The sequence below is a fragment of the Garra rufa genome, chromosome 10, assembly GCF_049309525.1.
Source record: "Garra rufa chromosome 10, GarRuf1.0, whole genome shotgun sequence".
Classification (NCBI taxonomy): Eukaryota; Metazoa; Chordata; class Actinopteri; order Cypriniformes; family Cyprinidae; genus Garra; species Garra rufa.
The window spans coordinates 17,355,788-17,378,559 of record NC_133370.1 but is presented as its reverse complement, the minus strand read 5'-3'; the positions used below and the strand labels follow the sequence as shown (position 1 = coordinate 17,378,559).

Below are 22,772 nucleotides of genomic sequence, written 5' to 3'. Positions count from 1 at the left end.
TGAAAAATGGCTGGCATTTTCCACCACCAGGTCTCGTTTGAACACGGTCTGCCCGAGGCTTGTGTCGCCGCCGTGGCCGTCGCAGTTTTCTCTCTCTGACAGAGTTCATCGTATTCCGGCTCAAAAAGGTACGGAACGGCGAAAAACTCCATCTCTTGTTCTCTTCCAGCTTTAAAATCGTCCGACATCGTTGTACCTTGTTTCTAAAGAGTGTTTGCATTTCTCTCTTCTCGAGTTCACTTTGTAAACACTGGATCTGTAGTTTCGCATACGTCATGCGTGACCTTTCGACACGATTACGTAGTACGTAGAGACGCGAACGCGCATTAGCCCTAGTGCTAGACGAGTTTCAGGGCTTAAAAGGTATATAAAAATAGATTTTTCGAAGAAAATGACCGAACGTTTCGGTAGACGAGACTCTTCTTCGTCGGCTGGGATCATTTACATCCCTTTGAAGCCGCATTTAAACTGCATTTGAACTACATTTTGAAGGTTCAAAAATCGGGGCCCCATTTAAGTCCATTATGTGGAGAAATTTCCAGAAATGTTTACCTCAAAAAACATAATTTCCTGACGACTGAAGAAAAAAAGACATAAACATCTTGGATGACAAGGGGGTGAGTAAATTATCTGTAAATTGTTGTTCTGAAAGTGAACTACTCCTTTAACATCTTTATTTAATATTTCTAAACTAAAGGAGGCTGTAAATTTTGATGTCCTAAAAGTGTGGCAGTGCTCTATATCACCATGTACTCACCCACCACATACATAGACAAGCCCCATCGTTGTGATAAATGCAGTTATACTCAAAAAAGTGCATGAAAAACAAACTTTAAAAGACGGGGCTACAAAGATATTAATATTTTAGAAGCAGAACGATACCGTATGCGTCATCTGAGAAAACCTTAGAGGGAACGCAGTACGTCCAGAGGTCCCTATGGAAATGTACCAGCGCTCTAGCCTGCCTCGCTGCCCGGCGCAGAGGACAACACGACTCAACCAAATGCACACGCTCGTGCCTTTTCAAACACATTTATGCACGACTGTCAAAAAAGCAGTCTTGAACAAACATACGCTGATCAGCATTCAAATGGACTTCCTCGCTGACTTCCAAATGAGAAGCGTTGACGGGCAGCACATAGCCAATCCTAATTGAATGTCATCATTTTCCATTATTTGTTGCCTTTTTTTAAATGAAAGCACTTAGCCTTTTTTATTCACGTTTCTCCGAGACAGTTGGATCCATGAGTCCTAATGAATATTTAAACAGGGACCAGAAGCCTCATCTCCTGAGTGGTCTCGGAGCGTCGCTAGAGCCCGCGTCGGGAAGGAGGGGTGACCATTACCGAAACTCGACCACGGAACAGCTGAAGAAAAACACGGATATTACAAAAACAGCACTATGGAAAATGTCAGTAATTAGAGCTGGCTGCCATTTCAGAGGCAGAGCGGGCCCGGCTAATGAGTCCATTAGCACCTACCTTGCATAAAGAAGACAAGCAAAAAAGCCTCATTTTAATACATTAGCCTGCTGACAGTTTCACCGCAGAGGCTATTCAGCGCAGCTGACACGCTTTTCCGAGGGCTCTGACCTTTTGTTTGCTGAGCGCTGGCTCCGAGGAGAGCGTGGATTCAGCTCTCCTGGGCATAAACACCGGAGCTAGTGTGAGAAACCAACACCTTTTGCCTTCACTGACTCATTGAGAATGTCAGCAGCTTACTGCTTTTTTCAGTTACTAACGGTGCAAGAGGTAACACAATTGCCCATGTGGGCATTAGTCAAGCAATGTTTCCAAATTTAGCCAAGCACTCAAGTCCTCGAAAACATTCGAAATGCTTGCTGTTTAGGTGAACACTCATTTCACCTTGGCTCGTGCTCAACAAACTGTGAAAAGAATGAAGTGTTCCCATTCTTTCCCTGAATTTCACTCTGCTGTGAAATTTCTGCAGATAAAAGTAGAACCCCTTTCTCTCCCACTGCTCCTTAAATACTCTAAATGTCTTTGCCCACATACTCGATTGTTTAGTTCACCAAAAACTGCATACTTTATCATTTACTCAACCTCAATTTTGTTCCAAACCTGTTTGAGTTTCTTTCTTTTGTGGCACATGAAACAGGCTGTCAATTACAAGTGGGAAAAAAAGCATAATAAAAGAAAAAAGACCTTAATTTAATAGCTGAATATTCAAACTTGATATGCATCTCTGTGAAATACAGTAATTGAAGGAGATTTAAGTGCTGTTGGAGAGGGAATTTATATATTTATTCTGTACTCTGATTTTTTAATGGTTTTGAAAAAAGTATTAGTAACAATTTACAATAAGGCGTTATTTCTTAACATGAGTTAAAGGAACCGTATGTAAGAAATTTATTTCAGTTAATCATAAAATGGCCCTGACATGTCACTAGACATTAAGAAATCATGTTAATTTCAAATACTTATATCACTGACAACAGTGGTCCGGCCAGGATATTGTCATTTAAAAGTGAGAGTTGCAGCCCACGACTGATGTTATTGTTGTCATTTTGTGTTTTGGTCTGAGGCTCCACCCTCCAGCTATCTACCAATCACGAAGTCACTAGTTACAGCTGCAGCTATGAACGTGTCGGATAAAACATGTATAACGTTATGAAACCTAAAAGACCTTGTTATGAATCCGAAATACGTTGTGACAAAGTCCGAAATAAAACAAGGATTAGTATAGGAGATGCCTTTGAAAGATGGAGACGGCTGAAAACGGAGAAGAATTTGAAGACAGACGCCAACGTTGCTAATTTTCTCCTGGACAGGTAAGATTCATCTATGTTTGGCTAACTTTGCTTCCGTACACAGTGGATTTTCCACGGTCGCCCGTGCTAAATGCGTTCATAAAAAGCTTTATTTCGCACCACTAGCAGGGTATGAAAACAATCTATGTTCCGACTGAAATGTGGTATTACAGTACATCTTTGCGAAATATTTGGCTAATCGCCATTAGTACATTTTTGCAATACATAATTACTTCGCAAGACATCTCTCGTGAAGCATAAACATAATTAACAGAAGAATTTTAAGTAAAAATTACTGTGTAGGACTCGTCACTTGCCATTGGAAGCTCCTTGTAGCAGCCTAGGTTCTTGCTGGATCCTGCAGCTTAGCTGGCAACCTCGAGTCAGGGGGGAGAGGGAGGGGATACACCGTTCTACAGTATTTTGAAAGTGACTGCAGTACCAGTTTTGGCCACAATCCTACATACGGTTCCTTTAATGCATTAACTCAGTGGTTCTCAATCCTGGTCCTGGGGGACCCCTGCTCTGCACATTTTGCATGTCTCCCTTATTTAACACACCTGATTGAGATCATCAGCTCATTAGGAGAGAGATCCATGAACTGAACTAACGTGCTGATGATCTCAATCAGGTGTGTTAAATAAGGGAGACATGCGAAATGTGCAGAGCAGGGGTCCTCCAGGACCAGGATTGAGAACCACTGCATTAACTAACATGAACAAACAATGAAACAACACATTTATTAGGCTATTTATTATTTTTTGTTAATGTTAGTAAAAATACAGTCGTTCATTGTTTGTTCATGTTAGTTTACAGTCCATTAACTAATGTTAACAAACAAAACTTCTGATTTTAATAATCCATTAGTAAGTGCTAAAAATTAACATTAGCTTACAAACCTTAATGGTAACTAATGAACCTTTTTGTAAAGTGTTACCAATGTATCTTATGCTCAGGAAGGCTGCATTTATTTGATAAAAAATGCAATAATATTATGAAATACTACTACCATTTTCTGTTTTAATATATGTATATGTTTTAATAATTTATTTATTACTGTAATGACGAAGCTAAATTTTCAGCAGGTATTACTCCAGTCTTCAGTGTCACATTATCCTTCAGAAATCATTCTAACAGTATGATTTGGCATTTATTTATGAAAATATTTATGAAAGTTGCACTGCTTAATATTTTGTGGAATCAGTGATAAATACACACAGAATTCTTTGACGAATACGAAGTTCAAATAAACAGGATTTATGTAAAATAGAAATATTTTGTAACATTGCAACTGTCTTTACTTTCACTTTTAATCATTTTAATGTGTTCTTGTCGAATAAAACCTGTGTGCACATCAGTATAGCACAAGGGAGTACTATCAAGAAACCAACAACAGTCTGGTTCTTCAAAATTCTTCAAAATATCTATCTTTTGTGTTCAACATAAGAACAACAGGGTGAATAAATGATGACAGATTTGTCATTTTTGGGTGAACTATTCCTTTAAATGTTGTTGCTATGAAACGTTTTTTTTTTTTTCATTACTGGAAAGCATCAGAGTTTCTAATTTTGTTGTTCTATCGCCGATTATCTCCCACCACAGCGATAAGGCTTCACGCTAACCCAAAGTGGCCTACGGCACAAAGCAATCCATCCATGATTTCTAATCCCACGCTAAGCTTCCTGATATCTGCTAGATGTCTACCTGTCGATTAAACAACCATGTGGTCTCCAAGGCAGCTATTGTACTACCAGCAGAAACCATTTCTAAAGAGTCTGTCAGCTTAATACAGATGGAGGATCATTCGCAAATCCGCAATATAATCAGAGCTTACAGGGATAGCTCATGTACTAAATATGAAAAGCCATTTGCCGGCCTGATGTGTAATGCAGTCACTTTGCTGAAAGCGAGAAAAAAAAAGCCTGTGCTTACACATACCCACACACATACAGCAATAATTCACTGCTTGAGATGAAGGACAAGGCCATATATTAGACGACCTCTGGCCTTGCGCTGCCAATAGACCTCCATGATTAGCCATTTCGTCATGCTGGCCTACGGACCACCACACTGAGAAATAGCTCAACACGGTCAATCTCTATTTATTGAGTCTTGCGCTCTGTTAGCAAGGCCTTTGGTGAGTCCTTATTTCTCTTTTCCACTGACCTCTCGCATGATTGATTGAGCGATTGGACCGGAAAAGATACAGCTAGCTTTGTCTCGAATAAGGTTAATTGACCGGCAGAGAGCAATTCATTACACTGGCACGTTCTGATAAGATTATTTTGCAAAGAGTGACCATTCCTTGACCTGCCGCACAGAAGGAGGGGAGTTTCAAAATAGTGTTTTTGCATTTAGCGCTTTCATGAAATTCGAAGTCATAGAAATTTAATACTGTACTGCTATTTCTGCACTATCCAACAGAGAAAAGATATGGAGATACTGTATCCCACAATGTTCTCATCCATTTTTAGAGTGATGAACATCCTGGATGCAATATTAACGACGATTTCAGATTTTGGGGGTTTTATTATTGGACTTCCAAAAGGTCTTGGGATTTTTTTCAGTCATTACCTTCAGCAAGTATGAAAACAATAGGAAAAAAAGCCAAAATCTGGACTTTTTGGGCAATTTAGAAATTCCAGTCAGAACATGTCTGGGAAAAGAGAACATATGTGACCCTTGACCACAAAACCAGTCTTAAGTAGCATGGGTATATTTGTAGCAATAGCCAAAAATACATTGTACGGATATTAATAGGGATGCACGATATTTATCGGACAGATAAATTATCGACCGATATGGGTAAAAATTACGTCCTTTTTTTGCTCTGAAAAATAAATGAAATCCGATCCGATAAAGTACTCTTGCTGGTAAATCAATCAGTCTGGTTTATCTGAGATTCATCTGCTTTCCGAGTGCAAGTGACTGCAGCTGTAAACTTTAGTGAGTGACTCTCGGACTTTGTCGCGTTTAATACGTCATCATCCAGGTCGTCATCATCGTCTTCGCAGGTCTGGAAGTTTTTCACGGTGGCAGAGGAGGACAATGCTATTGCTATTTGCAACACATGTTTAGCAAGGATTCCAAGAGGAGGTAAAAAGCCGGCAACAAGTCTTATATCTCACTTCAGAGGTCGTCATCGCGGTGTATCTGTTTTAGCTTGCTCTCTCGTGGCGTCTGCCGTTGCTAAGCAACCATGACCTGCGCTCTCCATAAAGACGCGGAAGTTTCAGCAAAGGATAAATGGATTTTCAGTATTAAAAATCACTTGCAGTAGCTCTGTTATTAAATTTATTTAAAAATGTTTATTCCTGTACAGCTATGATAAGCTGTTTCTCCACCTTGGCAGTGCTTTCAATGTTATTAAGGGAAAGGATGAAGCTGATTGGTTGGTTCATGTCACATGACCTGCGTTGGGCTTGTGGCATTCTGAAAACTTTGATGTTTTTATCTCGATTCTGATATTTTATTCCCCACCTTGTACGATTTGGTTGCTGCACACATTCATAATATGATCAATAAGAATGGACTACACGTAAGCTTTAACGGAAATTTTGGACATCTGACGTTACTCCATGATGCACTTTTCATTTTTTCCAGGTTGACAAATCTCGACCAAATAGTGTCCTATCGTAACAAACCATACATCAATGGAAAGCTTATTTATCAGCTTTTAGATGATGTATAAATCTCAGTTTCAAAAAATGGATACTTATGGCTGGTTTTGTGCTCCAGGGTCACATATTGTCATGCTAAAATTGTCAGGAAATAGATACTCACACAATCCAACCTAAAAAAAAGCACATAGAAAAAGAGCTAAAAACAGAAATTCAATGTAGTTACCAGAAAAATGGAGATGCTATCTGTTTGAAAGTGGTGTGAAGTCTGCTAACGTTTCATCATGAAGGTGCTGTCATTAGCTCCTCAGCAGGTCCCTCTGTGTCGCTCCAGCCTACCCATTAGCAAACAACATGATGCCACTCAGCAGCCATTAGATGAGAAACAGCCAAATGCACAAAGAAAGAGAACAACAGCCCCACGATTACACTCACAGGAGCCCGTCATGCTTTCCTCGCTTCCACTCCACCTTCCATAGCCGTCCGAGATCTTGGATTTGATCAAAGAAACGTACACTGCATGTACGTTGCCATGCAAATAAATAAAAATAAGTAGGAGTTTCAGTCAACAAGAGGTTTGAGTCTGCCAGAGCTGTGTGGGCTGCTAGATATTTCCTTTTTTATGTTCCAACTTATTTGCAGGGTACACAGAAATCAAAACAGCAAAAGAACAACGCTAGGCGAATTAGGAGCAGTTGAAGCTAGTATGAACTCAGCAGATCAAATAAAAACGGATATAGCAAAGCCATATAGGCTATGATTCAAAAACACCTCTTACATGTCAGGGACAATACTGTAAGTTCTATAACTATTTGATTAAAGGGTTAGGGTTGAATAAACATTACAAAATGCATGTTATTTTTTATTTAGTACTGACCTGAATAAGATATTTCACATAAAATATGTTTACATATCAGTGTTTCCCCTAGGTTTCCAGTGTTGGGGGGGGGGGCGCTTAGGGGGTTGGGTGCCGGTAGCCAACGTTACTTTTTTTCCCCGTTACTTTACCCTACTTTGTGAAATAACGAAAACATTATTATAGACTTATTCAGTGGAAAAATAAGTCCAAAACTCTCTATTTTAACATTTTGAACAATAGGGCTCTACCAACTTTTTTTTTTTTTTTTTTTTAATTCTTGTGTGTATTATTTTTTCTCATAATCAAATTAAAAGTATAAACATTTATTTATTTTTAATCAAATGAAAAATAAACCCTTTTAATTTTTGGCAAACAAACAGAGGTTTACTGTTAAAATCAATAAATAATAATAATTTAATATTTAAATAATAATTGTAGTATTTTTTCTACAATTAAGTGGTTAATCTTGTTATATTTATTTTTATCATATATATTGTTTCATGTCAATTATTTAAATAGGAATATATAAACAACTACATTATACTGTACAAAAGTAATACAAGACTAATGTTCTGTTACATGTTACTTTTATTTTGACAGGTTGCCTTGAAGTTTCTGTGTGTGTACAGCATGTTATGATGCTAGTTTTCTCAAATGAAACGGTAAAAGTGACACTCACAGCAGCTTTGGATATTGAGTTTATCTGTTCATGCGAGATGCAAATGCCCAAAATTAGCTGGAGCGTCACGTGTGCTTCAGTATATGCGTGTAGTAAAAGCGCGTCTCCACCATTCATACAAACAGAGGCAAACGGAGCATGCAGGATTCATATTGAAACGGTCTTTTTGCATTTCAGTTTTCACAGACACTAGTCCATATCGCGATTTGAATGAAGTAACAGACCAACTTTTGATTTATTAATCCAAAAATCGACGAATTTACGTGGCATTTCGCGCTATAGTAGATTCGGTTTTTATGAATGGAGTCCGCGATCCCGTCTGTGTTTTCGCAGATGAGACATTGTAAACACGCGATCATGTAAAGACAGAAATGACATGCCTTCGTGTAAATAAGATAAATAACACAAGGCAATTTAGTTTGTTTAATAAAAGAACAATGTATAGCCCTGTTCTATAGGAAAGATAACCTTAATGACGTGATCTGACGCTATATCGAAAATAAAATGAACTTGACATTCAAGGGGGGCGGGGGGTGCCGTTGGGGGGGCGGGGCGCCCCCCTAAGATAATGGTAGGGGAAACACTGCATATAGTCCACAAAAGAAAATAATAGTTGAATTTATGCAAACGACCCCGTTCAAAAGTTTACATACACTTGATTCTTAATACTGTGTTGTTACCTGAATGACCCACAGCTGTGTTTTTTTTTTTGTTTAGTGATAGTTGTTCATGAGTTGTCCTGAACAGTTAAACTGCCCGCTGTTCTTCAGAAAAATCCTTCAGGTCCCACAGATTATTTGGTTTTTCAGGATTTTTGAAGTATTTGAACCCCTTCCAGATCCATCTTTTCACACTAAGGACAACTGAGGGACTCATATGCAACTATTACAGAAGGTTCAAACACTCGCTGATGCTCCAGAAGGAAAAACCATGCATTAAGAGCCAGGGGTGTAAACTTTTGAACAGAATGAAGATGTGTACATTTTTCTTATTTTACCTAAATATCATACTTTTTTTCCCATTTAGCACTGCCCTTTAGAAGCTACAGAAGATACTTACATGTTTCCCAGAAGACAAAATAAATTATATTTACCCTGATCATCAAATTCAAAAAGTTTTCACCCCCAGCTCTTAATGCATCGTTTTTCCTTTTAAAGCATCGGTGAGCGTTTGAAGCTTCTGTTATAGTCGAAGTAAAAAGTTGGACCTCAAAATCATACAGTCATTGCTGGAAAGGGTTCAAATACACAAAAATGCTTAAAAACCAAAGAATTTTTCTGAAAACAGCGGGAGGTGTAACTGTTCATTACAAACAAGGGACTCATGAACAACTATCACTGAACAACAACAAAATAACACAGCTGTGGATCATTCAGGTAACACACAGTATTAATCATTTTTATACCTTCAACTATTATTTTTTTTCTTGTGGACTACGTAAACGTCTTTTATGTGAAATATCTTATTCAGGACAGTACTAAAAAAAAAAAACACCCTCTCATACCTTACTGATTCAATATTAACTCAACGAATCAAGAAGATTTGAAATAACTCTAGCTTTAAATGGAGCAAAAAAATAATTTAACTCAACAGCTGGCTTATACTTCTTTGGAACAAACTTTAAACTTATCTAACGAACACACACACTCTCTTGAATAAAAGTTAGACTGCCTGCTGGAGGCCTATGGATTTGCAGGGAAGTAAACAGAACAGATAGTCTGTGGAATGCTATGTCTCAATAATTTGTATCCTGGAGCACAACTACCTTCCCCAACACAGGGAAACGAGGCACAGAGTGAATCTGAATGAGTCACTGAAGCCCTCAGCTACTTTCATTGCAAACTTATTTGCATTCGCTCACAAACACACACACATGCACGCTCACTTCAGAAGCAAACAAAGGGACTGCAACTGCTAAAAAACTGACTGCAGAGTTTCATCACTACAGAATGTGTCATATCATACAATAAATTACCCAGCAAAGTAAATAAAATAAAATATTTGGACACTTCAGCCACACTTAAAATACAGGTGTGACCCTAGACCACAAAACCAGTCGTAAGTTGCATGGGTATACAGTAGTCAACATTCGAAGTGGATCAAAAAGGTTCATCAAAAGTTGTCCTAAGATAAGAACGGGTATTCTTTTTGGTTTTAGGACGAATTCGATGAAAGGTTTTGATCCACTTCGAATGTTGACTACTGTATTCGTAGCAATAGCCAAAAATACACTGTATGAGTCAAAATTATTGATTTTTCTTTGATGCCAAAATTCATTAGGATATTAAGATCATGTTCCATGAAGATTGTTTTGTAAATTTCCTACTGTAAATATATCACAACTTAATCTTTGATTAGTAATATGCATTGCTAAGAACTTTATTTAGACAACTTTAAAAGCGATTTCCTTAATATTTAATTTTTTTTGCACCCTCAGATTCCAGATTTTCAATTAGTTGTCGTATCCCAACAAACATACAACAATAGAAAGCTTATTTATTCATTCAAATGGACCCCTATGACTGGTTTTGTGGTCCAGGGTCACAAATGTCATTGCATTATGTTACAAATTAGAAATATTTTTAAAGAAAGATAGTACACATTTGATGACTCCTCAATGGGCCAATAAAAAAGCATACATTTTAAAGTGTGACTTAAAAGTACAAAGTGTCTAAATATATTTTTAAGCCCACTGTATATCAAAAGTTGCCAATATAGGAGTAAAAAATGCAGCACAGAAAACTCACGCTGACAGTAGTCCTTGCTCTCCTCAAAGCCTGGCTTGCAGACGCAGCGTCCGATGGGTACCAGCCACCCACCATCTCCACTGCAGTACATCCTCGGCGCCTCAAACTCCTCCGAGTCATTCACGCAAGATCCCCTAACCTCCACCAAAGCCGAATCTCCCCCTGTCACAGTGTCGGGAAACTGGGCCAAGTTCAGAACGGCGAGAGGACACTTCTTATAGAAGACCCTCAGGGACACCAAAGCAATGCAGGCTCCCACATCTTGGAAAGCCAGGTAGAAACCCTTCTTGCTCAAGTTACTGATGTCCCTCACTTCAGTGTTTAGTTTCATAACACGATCGCCCACGTCAGTCTGCGTGAAGCTCTCGTCGGCCGCGATAGTGTCGATTTTTATGTACTGGCTCTCCTTGATAAACCACAGGTTGGGGTTGTTGGACTCGTAGTAGTACATATTGAAAGTTTCTTTGCAGGTGCCAGGGACTCCAGGCAGACTGTTGCAGTCACGCAGGGTGAACTTAATCTCGATGTAGACGCGCTGCGCTCCATCTCGTGGGATGTGGCGTGTGCGTAGCCAGTTGTTCTGATTAGCCTCCATCACATTACACACCTGGTAGGAGCGCATGGGGGTGTTCCTCTCATCCATCACACTGATTTCCTCCCACTGCAACAGACAAAACAACTGTTATGGTTGCAAAAATGCTGCAAAAACTTTTTTTTTTTCACAAATTTAATATGAACTGTGACATTTCTGTCTTAGGTTTATTTTGTGGAATATACTTAGTTTATATTTTTAAAAGTTTGGTATGTGAGGGAGATTCTATATACACATGCAGTATTTTTTTATACATATTTTAAAATGAAAAAAAAACTTTTTTCAGCAAGCATGCATTAAATTGTTTAAATAGGACTTATTGTTTTATATTGTTAAGGATTTTTTAAACCTTTTAAACTTTCTATTCCTTAAAAAAAATGCAATGCATTACCATTTCCACAAAAATATTTAGCAGAACACAATGTTAACTGTTTAAATATTAATAATAAGAAATGTTTCTGGAGCACGAAATCAGCATATTATTATAAAAATCATTTCTAAAAGAATCAAGAGACACTGAAAAATGGGGTAATGAATGCCAAATATACTTCTCAAAAAAATAAAGGGAAAACTTTGTTGTACATTGTGTAGTTTAAGTGTTTCCTTTATTTTTTTGAGCAGTATATTTTAAAATTAATACTTATTTAAGCAAGGATGCATTAAAAAGTGTTTAAAAGAGATTTTATATTGTTACAGATTTTTTTTTTTTTTACTTTTTGAACTTTCTATTCCTCAAATAATCCTAAAAAATGCAACATCACCATTTCTGTTAACTGTTTTTAACATTAATAAAAAATATCTTTCTGAAACACTAATCATGAGACACTGAAAAATGGAGTAATCAATATGGTAAAAGTAATACTTTTTTTTAGCAAGGATGCATTAAATTGTTTAAAAGAGACAGTAAAGAATTTATATTGTTACAGATTTGTAAACCTTTTAAGCTTTCTATTCCTCAAATAAACAAAAGAAAAATGCAAAATGCATCACCTTTCCACAAAAATATTTAGCAGCACACAATGTTAACTGTTTTAATATTAATAATAAATGTTTCTGGAGCACTAAATCAGCATATTATTATAAAATAATTTATGGTGGGGGGGGGGGGGTAATCAGTGCCAGATATGTTCAAATTCATTTTTTTTTTCAGTAAGGATGCATTAAATTGTTTAAAAGAGACAGTAAAGTATATTGTTACAGGTAGCTATGAGATTTATTATAATGGGTTTATGTGAATATTGTGTAAGTTCACTTAAATTAGAAGGTATTTTTAAGTCTAATAAATTTTAAATCGATAGCTGTTAATTATACTATAATGTCTCTAGTCAATGGTTAAATATTAGGAAAAAAGTCATAGAGACATCATTTGGTGTCAGTGATACTTGCCTTTAGTCATAAAAAAGATGGCATTAAACAAATATGAAAAATATACTTTCTTTACGTTGTTTCTAAATTAATTTGCAGACTGTGTGAATGTGAAATTGTTGTAGTATAAAATTATACTTTAATAAAATTATAACTTTAATGTAAGGTGGAATTTTTTTTTTTTAATCAACTGACAGCACTATTTGTTTTATATTGTTTCTATTCCATGTACATTTATGGAACACATTGTGTGCCTCAGCTAGTTATGTGAATGTCTTCAGTATAGGCAGCAGTAGATAGGGTATGTTTAAGGGACTTGTCTCCCATCATCTCTTGCCATCTGCTTCCACTTGTCTAAGGTTCCTTCATTTGGAACACTTCATGCATAAGTAAGATTTCACTCCTTAAAGGGAGAGAAAATAAACCATCCAGGGAGTCTTAGAGGGGTGGGCAATTTCTTGAACGGCTGCTTCTCAAAAAAGATTCTGATTTGCTTCAATAAATTCTATTCCTTCTCTGTATAATTTGCAGCAGAAATGAGCTGAAGGACCACCGGCTCAGTTCTAAGTGATTTTAGGGATTCATTCGAGCTTCTGATCAATCAGCGAATAACACACTAGACTTCAAATACTAAGAATTCAGAAATTGTTGCTTGACCACTTGAGTTCCCACTTGAAGACATTCCTCATCATTTCTGCTCAAGATTTCTTGAACAGTGCATGATGGGAGCAATCCACTGTGACTGCAAGAAGACAGCGAAAGTTATAGCTGGTTCTTTTTAAAGAGCGCTATGATCTTTTGAAGGACTACTTCACACAAAAATGAAAAGTCTGACATCTTTTATTCAACCTCATGCTGTTCCAAACCTGACATTTTTTTTTTTTCATCCGTGGAATACAAAATGGGAACTAACCACTCTTTTCCAATTACAGTAAATGTAGACTGGAGCTTTCAAGCCTTAAAACGGTTCACTTCCAGAACAAACTTCTACAGATAATTTACTCTCCCCCTTGTCATTCAAGATGTTCATGTTTTTTCTTTCTTTAGTTGTAAAGAAATTATGATTTTTGAGGAAAACTTTTAGGATTTCTCTCCGTATAGTGGACTTCTATGGTGCCCATGAGTTTGAATTTTCAAAATGCACGTTCACTTTGTAAACACTGGGTTGGTACTTTGAAGTTGGAGGAGAAAATTAGATGGGAATTTTTTGGAGCTACCCGAACTGTCTTGAACCAGAATACACAGAGTAGACGCAGAGCTAGACAAGACGAGCATTTGAGATTGAAAAGTACATAAATTGTCAATTTTTTCAATCGTTTCGCTATATAAGACCCTTCTTCCTCAGCTGGGATCATTTGCAGCCCTTTGAAGCTGCATTTAAACTAATCTTGGAAGTTCAAACTCTGGGGCACCATAGAAGTCCACTATATGGAGAGAAATCCTGAAATGTTTTCCTCAAAAACATCATGTCTGTACAACTGAAGAAAAGAAAGAAATGAACATCTTGGATGACAAGGGGTGAGTACATTATCTAACCTTTTGTTCTGGAAGTAAACTTTTCCTTTAAATCATGCGATGGCTTTATCTAAGAAACATGTCACAATCATCTACGAATGTTTCTTTTGATTTAAATATTTTCAATGGATGGGTTTATACAGTTAATCTGAATGATTTATCTTCGGAACACAAATTATGATTTTTTTTATGAAATCCGAGAGCTTTCTGAGCAAAGCAACTGACACGTTCAAACGGCCCAGAAAGGTAGCAAGGACACCATTAAAATAGTCCATGTGACATCAGTGGTTCAACTGTAATTTTATGAAGCTACAAGAATACCTTATTCAACAATTTCTTCTCTTCGACATGCGTTCGCAAGAGTACTAGAGGCACTCTCATGAACGCATGGTGGAGACTGGCGCGGAAGAGAAGAAATTGTTGAATAAAGTAGTTATTTTTGTTTTCTTTGTGCACAAAAAGTATTCTCGTAGCTTCATAAAATTACGGTTGAACCTCTGATCACATGTACTATTTTAACAATGTCCTTACTACCTTTCTAGGCCTTGAACATTGCGTTGGTGTCTATGCAGGGTCAGAAAGCTCTCAGATTTTATCAAAAATATCTTAATTTGAGTTCAGATGATGAACGAAGGTCTTACGGGTTTAAAAAAATCACTGAATTTTCATTTTAGGTAAACTATCCTTTTAAAGCTCCAGTCCTCAATAATCATAATTCAATGGCAAAGAGCAACCAGCACATGAAATATCTCCTTTTGTGTTCCAAGGAAAAAACTAAGTCAAATGGGTTTGGAACGACACAAGGGTAAGTAAATGATGATAGCGTTTTCATTTTTGGGTGAACTAATCCTTTAATAACCCTTAAACTGATTGGCAGCTGAATAGGGGTGCACATTTAAGCAAATGGTCAAGGAGACAGAGTACATCAGAATGTCTCCAAAAGAGCAATTTTCCACATCAGCGCAATCAAGCATTTGAAGTATTTTATACTATGCGTCAGCACAGTCTGGAGTGTACATCGAGCCATGATGTCATAGCAACAAAGAGAGCGTTTATGACACCTTGCCATTAGCTTATAGCTTTAAAAAAAGTGATCGAGGCACGAGGGTCAGTTGCTAGCGCAATTCGGCTTTAAACTGTGCCATATGCTGACTGGTGGGAATGGGCGGACATTACAGATCAAAGTGACAGCCACTGAAAGTCCTGGGTAAGTTCTTTCCCTCCGAGTGCAATAATTATGACATTTGAAGGAATATTTATACAGGGATAAAGGCAGGTTTATGCCTTTCTGTTTATTTATTTTCAAAAGTCGGTCTGAACCCAACCGCTTCGGAAAGTTCCTTTGAAAATGCATTGTCTGAATTCATGAAGTATTTTACCACAGATGGGTGGGTATACAAAGTCTAGAGGGTTGTGTTACACACTCCAGATCTCCAGACGCGCAAATACAGTTTAGTTACACATTTTAGTATGCCATGATCGGGCACAGCCATCCGAAAGGAAATTGCCCATGTGCGGTTGATATATTCGTGAACGAAACGCACCGAAACGTTCATAAATCCTCCTACGTGCAGCTAGTTCAACACACACTCACAACTGTTAAGTGAAAAACAGGTTATTTGGACAGGAGGTAAAGCTTAGCCACTCTCAATCAACGTAGTGGTCATAAGTGTGACGTGGGCGTCTTGTTAATTAGCGTCTCCAGCTGGCCGCTTCCCCTTGAGTCTCATCTGAAATAGCTCAACCCCATTCCCCAGTCACCCTTCACAGGGTCTGACCGCTTTGAAGCCAAGCAAATATGTCAGATCAGGGGGTCTGCTTAGCCCTTCATTGGCTTAACTTAATTGCAGGCCCACAATCATCTGGTAGTTTAAGATACTTAAGTGCAATTGACTTTAAATCCCTAAAAGAACGTCTGTTTTTTTGGGCCTCTTTTGGAGGACATGTTATTAGGGTTACCTGCTTTCTATCACTCTAGGTGAATTACTCCCTTCTATTTTAGTAACAGACACGCACACATACGCTAAACGACTATGGCCATTTGATAGCCGATCCAAAACAAACCTTCCACATCTGGGACAGGGAAAGCTGTATTAGTCTTGATCTGCGAAGGTCAAGTGGCAGTCGATTGAGTCAGTAAGGTAAATATCCAGCGGAGGTGAAGCTGCCGCTTTGGGAACATGTCGGCTTTCCTGTGAGCCGCTCCACCATCGGCGGGTTCAGTGGGTCACGAGTCGCCGCGATAATCCTCAAGTATGAAACGCAAGCCGCAGCTGCGAGACCTGATTTAGGCTTACAGTTCACTCCCATTAAATAACTGCCATACCAGTAAAACAAAGAGACTCCTACTATCACTGAATCTAAGGTAAACACAGCACGAAGACAGGGAGGAATGTTCTCTGAAGAGTTTAACAGACGTCATGTGGGAACAGGCCAATTGGAAAAGACTCTCACAGTATGTGGGAGTCACCCAATCCAGTAACAAAGTCTCTTAGTTTGGATTCTTAAACTGATAATTTATGGCTAAATTTGGTTAGTGGTTTGCTGTAAAAAGGGAATGCTATCTATTTAAAAGCTGTTGATGTCTACTGCACACTTTTGAATAAGACAGCATTGGGACATCTACAACATCTCCACTTTGCACAGGCATAAGACTTGTTTTTTCTTTAGCAGATTTCAAAATGAATGGGTAAATGGACGATATGAAAAATCTATAGTATAAAGTGCTGCAGGAATGAGTCCTAAAAGCATTTTAAGCGTTTTTGCACTTCAGGTTCAGTCGGACCAGTGTCAATGGGTTTTTGGTTAAAAGCCAGAAATATGGTCTGTGCTTAAAACAAGTTCACGGTATTTTCATGGTTTATTCTACATAAAAGTAGGGCTGACCTCAACTAAAGATTTTTCTTGTCGACTAGTAGTCATTCATTTTAAGCATTAGTTGACTATTAGTCACACATTTATTAATAAACCATATAAATCATAACAATGAGCCTTTAATTGCCTACATTTGAATGAATTGGTTCATTTGAAAATAGACATTTCACTCTCTATAGATACGTTTTTCATGTCTGTAAGGCAACTATACATTTTCACATATAAGGTCACAGAGACTGAGGCGGCAAAGAGTGCATCTGTTTGCTTTATTTATTTTACAAAAGCACAACTTTTCATTATTATTGGGAGTGCACACAAATAAACGTAGAGTCTTTACAGATTCAAAAGATGTATTTCTTTTATCTGTATAACCAAAAATGACTTGAAATGTATGTTGAAAATGACAAAAAAAAAGTATTTTAAGTTTAAGAGTGAGTATTTTTCAGCTTCCACACTCCGCACAGACACGTCAATACCACACATTTTTCTAGGTTAACATTAGAATTGAGCCACATAGACCAGCCATTAATGATCTGTTCATCACAGACTCCACGACTTCGCCACTTCCTGTGGAATTTTTTTTTCTGTGACTACAAGACTAATAAAATATTGGACGACCAAGCCTCTTCTCGTCAACTAACAGTAAGTCGACTATTAGGGGGCAGCCCTACATAAAGTACATCAGTTATACTGGACACGTGATTTTCTTTTAAGCTTTTGAAAAAGACATTTGTTAACAAAAGGCTAAATTGGTCCAACAGAGGTTGTTGGGGACGTTAAAGGCATAGTTCACCTAAAAAGGAAAATTCTGTCTATAACTACTCTCCCTCATGTCGTTCTAAACCTGTAAGACCTTCATTCATCTTCAGAACACAAAAATATTTTTGATGAAATCCGAGAGCTTTCTGACCCTTCGTAGACAGCAATGCAACTACCACATTCAAAGCCCAGAAAAGTTGTAAGGACATTGTTATAACAGTTCATGTGACATTAGTGGTTCAACCATAATTTTATGAAGCTATGGGAATACTTTTTTGTGCAAAAAAAAAAAAAAACTACTTTATTCAACTTTATTCTTCTCTTCCGTGTCTCCATTGCATGTTCACAAGTGTGGTCGCATTGCTGTCTATGCAGGGTCAGAAAGCTCTCGGATTTCATCCAAAATCTCTTAATCTGTGTTCCAAAGATGAACAAAGGTCTTATCGGTTTGGAAGGACATGAGGTTGAGTAATTAATGACAGAACTTTCATTTTTGGGTGAACTAAATCTTTAAATAGGAAAACTCTTCTACTCACTAATCATCTTTCACAACCTGTTATACTCGTACTCTTGCAAAGATTCCTAACTAAAACGTTTCATAAAATTCGTAAAACTGAAATGAGTTGATGGAAAAACTGAAAAAAAAAAATTTCAAGGGTACCTAGGTGATTCTGACTTCTAGATTGGCCTACAAAAATCAGCTTAAGAAGCCACCATTACCTTGTAATTTAAGGTAAAAAACAAACAAAAAAACAAACATGTATACACATACATAATTTAATTTTAATCATATTTTAATTTTAATAGCCCTCTAAAACATGTACTGGCATTTTAGATGCATGTTGTGATTGTGCAAAATCCATTTAAGTTAACGTTAGATGGTAGTAAAAGTAATTTTAGTAACAAGCATTCCTAAAACACTAAAATTTGGTAAATAACACACAATTTCCAATATTGCGCAGATATTATGCAAATTGGAATCCAGTCTTAGAGAAACAGCCCCCTGTAGACGCTCCAATCTTCAGACGAGGAGCTGGTGATGGGTTCACTCACACTACAGCAGTGCTCAATCCCACTACAGCAATCCAAACACTCCAAGCCGTTTACAAAAGCTCATCTTCTCTATATAAATGTGAGAGATCTGCAAAGAATACTGTGACTATTAAACATGATAAATCTCATATAACTCGCAAGTTTGAATATAGAATGCATTCGGTTTGAGGATCTTGCTCTATAGCGTTTGCATTGTCTCCACAATTTTCAATTTTAAATGTCATCCAATATTCACACACTCTCCTAGGGTGAGGTAGTGGGTTTGGGTTATTGACAACATATCAGCCTGTTATGCAATGCAATGCAATACTCTTATGCAATTCTAATATTTCTTGGTTTGAGAAAGGGTACAGACTTCATGTCTGTCGCGCTATTTTCAGCAAAAATCATTTGTAAATTGCGCTCGTCTCCAGATTTAGCAGCTACACGACACGTCTCGTAGACACGCGTGTGGGGCACAGACAATCTGATCTAGCTTCTGACGGCTCTATTAAATCATTTAAAAGGCGGCTGTGAAATCCCAAAGATTGATTTCCTTTTAAGCTCACCATGGTTTTTGCAAACTCAATTATTTTTAGACCACTTTGGGTGCCTCGGAAAAGACAGAACAGGCCTTCTCTGCTCAAAATAAAGGCTCCTTCTTTTGCTCTCTGGCACAGGGGATTGTGTTCCTGCTTTAGAGACTCCTAATCTTGACGTCTTCCTCAAATAAATTGGAAGTAAGCGACCGGGGAAGTTGGTGTTAAGCCGAACATGAACGCCTCTTGGCTGGAAACAGGTCTAAGCTCGCTAGACTCCGCATGACCTTGACACAACATCCTACAATTTACACATGCAAAAAACAGTGGCTCCTATTTATAAGAACTTGAGAATGTGCTTACAGCCTCGCTTTCCCATGAGCCCGATGTATGCTGTATGCACTCTTATGAATATACATGCGCAGGTTGAGTCGAACCATATGCAATTCCAGCACATCTGAAACACATCGGCGTAATTACAGATGATTGTTTGCAAGAAAAATGTGCTAGAGGGGTTCAAAACTGTGTCGGAGCCCAGGAGCATAGATTCATTTTAATTTTAAAAAGTTTGTCCCCACGCGGTTCGAATCATTTTGTGTAAAACAGGCGAAGACAAAACGCACTATAATTTGGTGGCTGAATTGATTAAAGACATTTGGGAGGCTTGTGTGTTTGCGTCTTGATTTTGATTGGTCGTGTTACTCACCCCTTCAGCTGGATAGGCCTCCCAGCCAAGGTCTCCCAGAGCAGACATAGTGTCCAGCAATGTAACTAGAGAGAAAGAGAGGGAAGGGGTCGAGAAAGAGAAAGAGCACACAGGGGAGAGAAAAAGAAAAAAGTAATGATTTGTTAAAGTTCAGTCAACCTCGTGACATATTGTGAGCAAAACAAGCTGGTTAGATGAGATTGCATATTTGGCAAGTAAATCACAGAGCAGTTGCAGACAATCAGGTCTGTAGCCTGAGGGACGAGAGTATAGCCCCACGGTTTAAATCATTCCCACAATGCCCTCCTTCATCCAGCGACGAAACCCAATGCTGGGAACCCATTACGAGAGAAAGGCTGTTTTGTAAATCAGATATATCAATAAAAACACATTCATGTCTTACACAGCATTACCGGCAAAACAAAGTTTGTGCTCGATCGCAGTATTGATGGTTTTCATTTTCATTTCTGGAGTATGAGTATGCAAGCGTATGCCAAGGGGAATGGGTCAACAAACCATCTAAAAGGCTATTTAATTTCTCATGCTACCCTCTTTCTCCCAGTAGGTTGCAAACTGTGTTTTTTGTGTTATGATCTACATTCCAGGGTAAATAAGATCTTGGCATCAACAGATATTAATTTTTAATCACTTCAGATGTTGCGCCTCCACACTGAAGAAAATGTATACATAAAGTGCAAACCATGCTCTACATTTCATGAACAGAATTAAAAGACGAAAAAGTATAACACTGATTCATATGTATTTGATTAGCATTTGATATATCAGGGGTGTTTCCTCTAAGGAGGCAAGGGAGGCAGTGTCTCAAAGTATTGGATGAGGAAAAATGCCAATATTACAAAATCTAGCATTATTTTTTTTTTTAAGCAAATGCTGGGTTCAGCCTGTTGGGTCATTTTATTGAATTGATTTTAATAATTTTACCCAGGTCCTGGGTAGTTTTTCTGCACTTTAAAAATGCTGAGTTATTTTTTTTCCCCCAATTGGTTTAGCTTTTTGGGTAATTTTTTGGGGATATTTTTAATATTTTTGCCCAGGTGCTGGGTTATTTTTTTCTACTCAACCACTGGGTTGAACCTGTCTTCAACAAAACAACCCAGCTGCTAAATTATAGTGAGAGCGCAAGCTTTTTGTGTCCTCTACAGGAGAGAGCGCTTCTCAGCGCCACCGATTTTGTGCACTTCTTTAACGAAATAAAGGTTTGTATATTTGTATTATTTTTTCATTTATAAAGTCTTTAGTGTGCTGTACATTATATTATTTTACACGACACAACATACAAGGGAAGATGTCAGCAGCGGTCATTCGTTTTGCATGATGGAAACGCCTTTTGCCTTGCATGGCATAAACTGATTTTATCTGTTACAATAATGAATTTAATTAATTTAATGTGCAAATATGTTCTCTAATCTCAGTACTGTTTGTTTATGGGCAGGTTATGGAGTCAGTCAAGGCATCTCTCAGCTACGAGTGAAAAGTAAGGCGGCGATCTAAGGTTCATACTTCCCCTGGCAAACTGTTTTGGTTCCAGAGAAATGTTACACTTTTTATTTCTAAAATGCTTGTTAAACAAGTTTAAATTTATGTAATACTAAAAACTATGCTGTATTCATCTAAATAAATTCAAATTGTCTATTTTTGTCTTATATGTTTATCATACTGTATACACACAGAAACTTCACAGCAACCTGTCAAAATAAAAATCTGGTTTAAAATGTAACAGAACTATTTTAGTCTTGTATTACTTTTGTACAGTATAATGTAGGTGTTTATATATTCCTATTTCTGGCAAATTTAAATACAACAATTAAATGATATAAAAAATAAATATTACAACAAGATAAACCACTTAATTGTAGAAAAAATACAATTATTGTTAAGACTTTTTAAAATGAATATTCACACTATTTTCTTCCATGTATTAATATTAACAGTAAACCTCTGTTTGTTTGCCAGAAAATAAAAGGGTTTCATTTGAATTTGATTAAAAATAAATAAATGTTTAAAGCCTTCTTTTGATTATCAGAAAAAAATTAAACGCAAGAATTTCTGGAAAAATAAAGAAAAGAAAAAGATTGTAGGGCCCCAAATTGTTCAAAATCTTGAAATTGAGAGTTTTGGACTTTTTTTTTTATATATATATATATGTAATTTATTTATTTTTTTCACTGAAATAAATTACAAAAAAAGTACTGTTGGCTGTAAACCTAAGGGAAACACTGAACTCACACACTTAGATGTAACCACTTTGTTGCTTAAAAATCAGACTTAAATTGGCCTGAACAAGTTTTTAGTGAGTAATCAGCTTGGTGGAATTTAAAGTAAATCTCAGTGTCTGTGACTAATATTGACTGAGCTTTGGTGACTAATTATCTGAAAAATTTAAAAACAGTTAAACATCACAAACAAATGATATTGTTACTGCCTTGAGCTATTATTTTTAAATAAATGTAAAATGCTTAAAACTTGATGAAATTCATACTTGGTTTTAATAAATAGAATATTGATTACATTGTAAATGTAATTTTATATATATATGTGTGTATTTATTTATTTTTATATTTACAATGTAATAAATATTCAGTATTTTTTCTTCTTTTTCTTTTTCTAATAGTGTAAGTATTGTTTATTTATTGACTGTTATACAAACACACACACATACACACACACAGACGCAGACAATCACAACTACTTCCA

The 22,772-nt window shown here is 37.1% G+C and overlaps 1 protein-coding gene across 1 annotated transcript in view; it reads right to left on the bottom strand.

Moving 5' to 3' along the window:
• Positions 1–22,772, bottom strand: part of epha4b (eph receptor A4b) — a 171,638-nt gene that overhangs the window by 132,665 nt on the left and 16,201 nt on the right. The window contains exons 2-3 of the mRNA XM_073849306.1: positions 20,058–20,122; positions 10,676–11,336 (exon numbers count right to left, since the gene is read on the bottom strand). Of these exons, the coding sequence (XP_073705407.1) occupies positions 10,676–11,336; positions 20,058–20,122 (726 nt within the window). The remainder of the gene's footprint in view (positions 1–10,675; positions 11,337–20,057; positions 20,123–22,772) is intronic.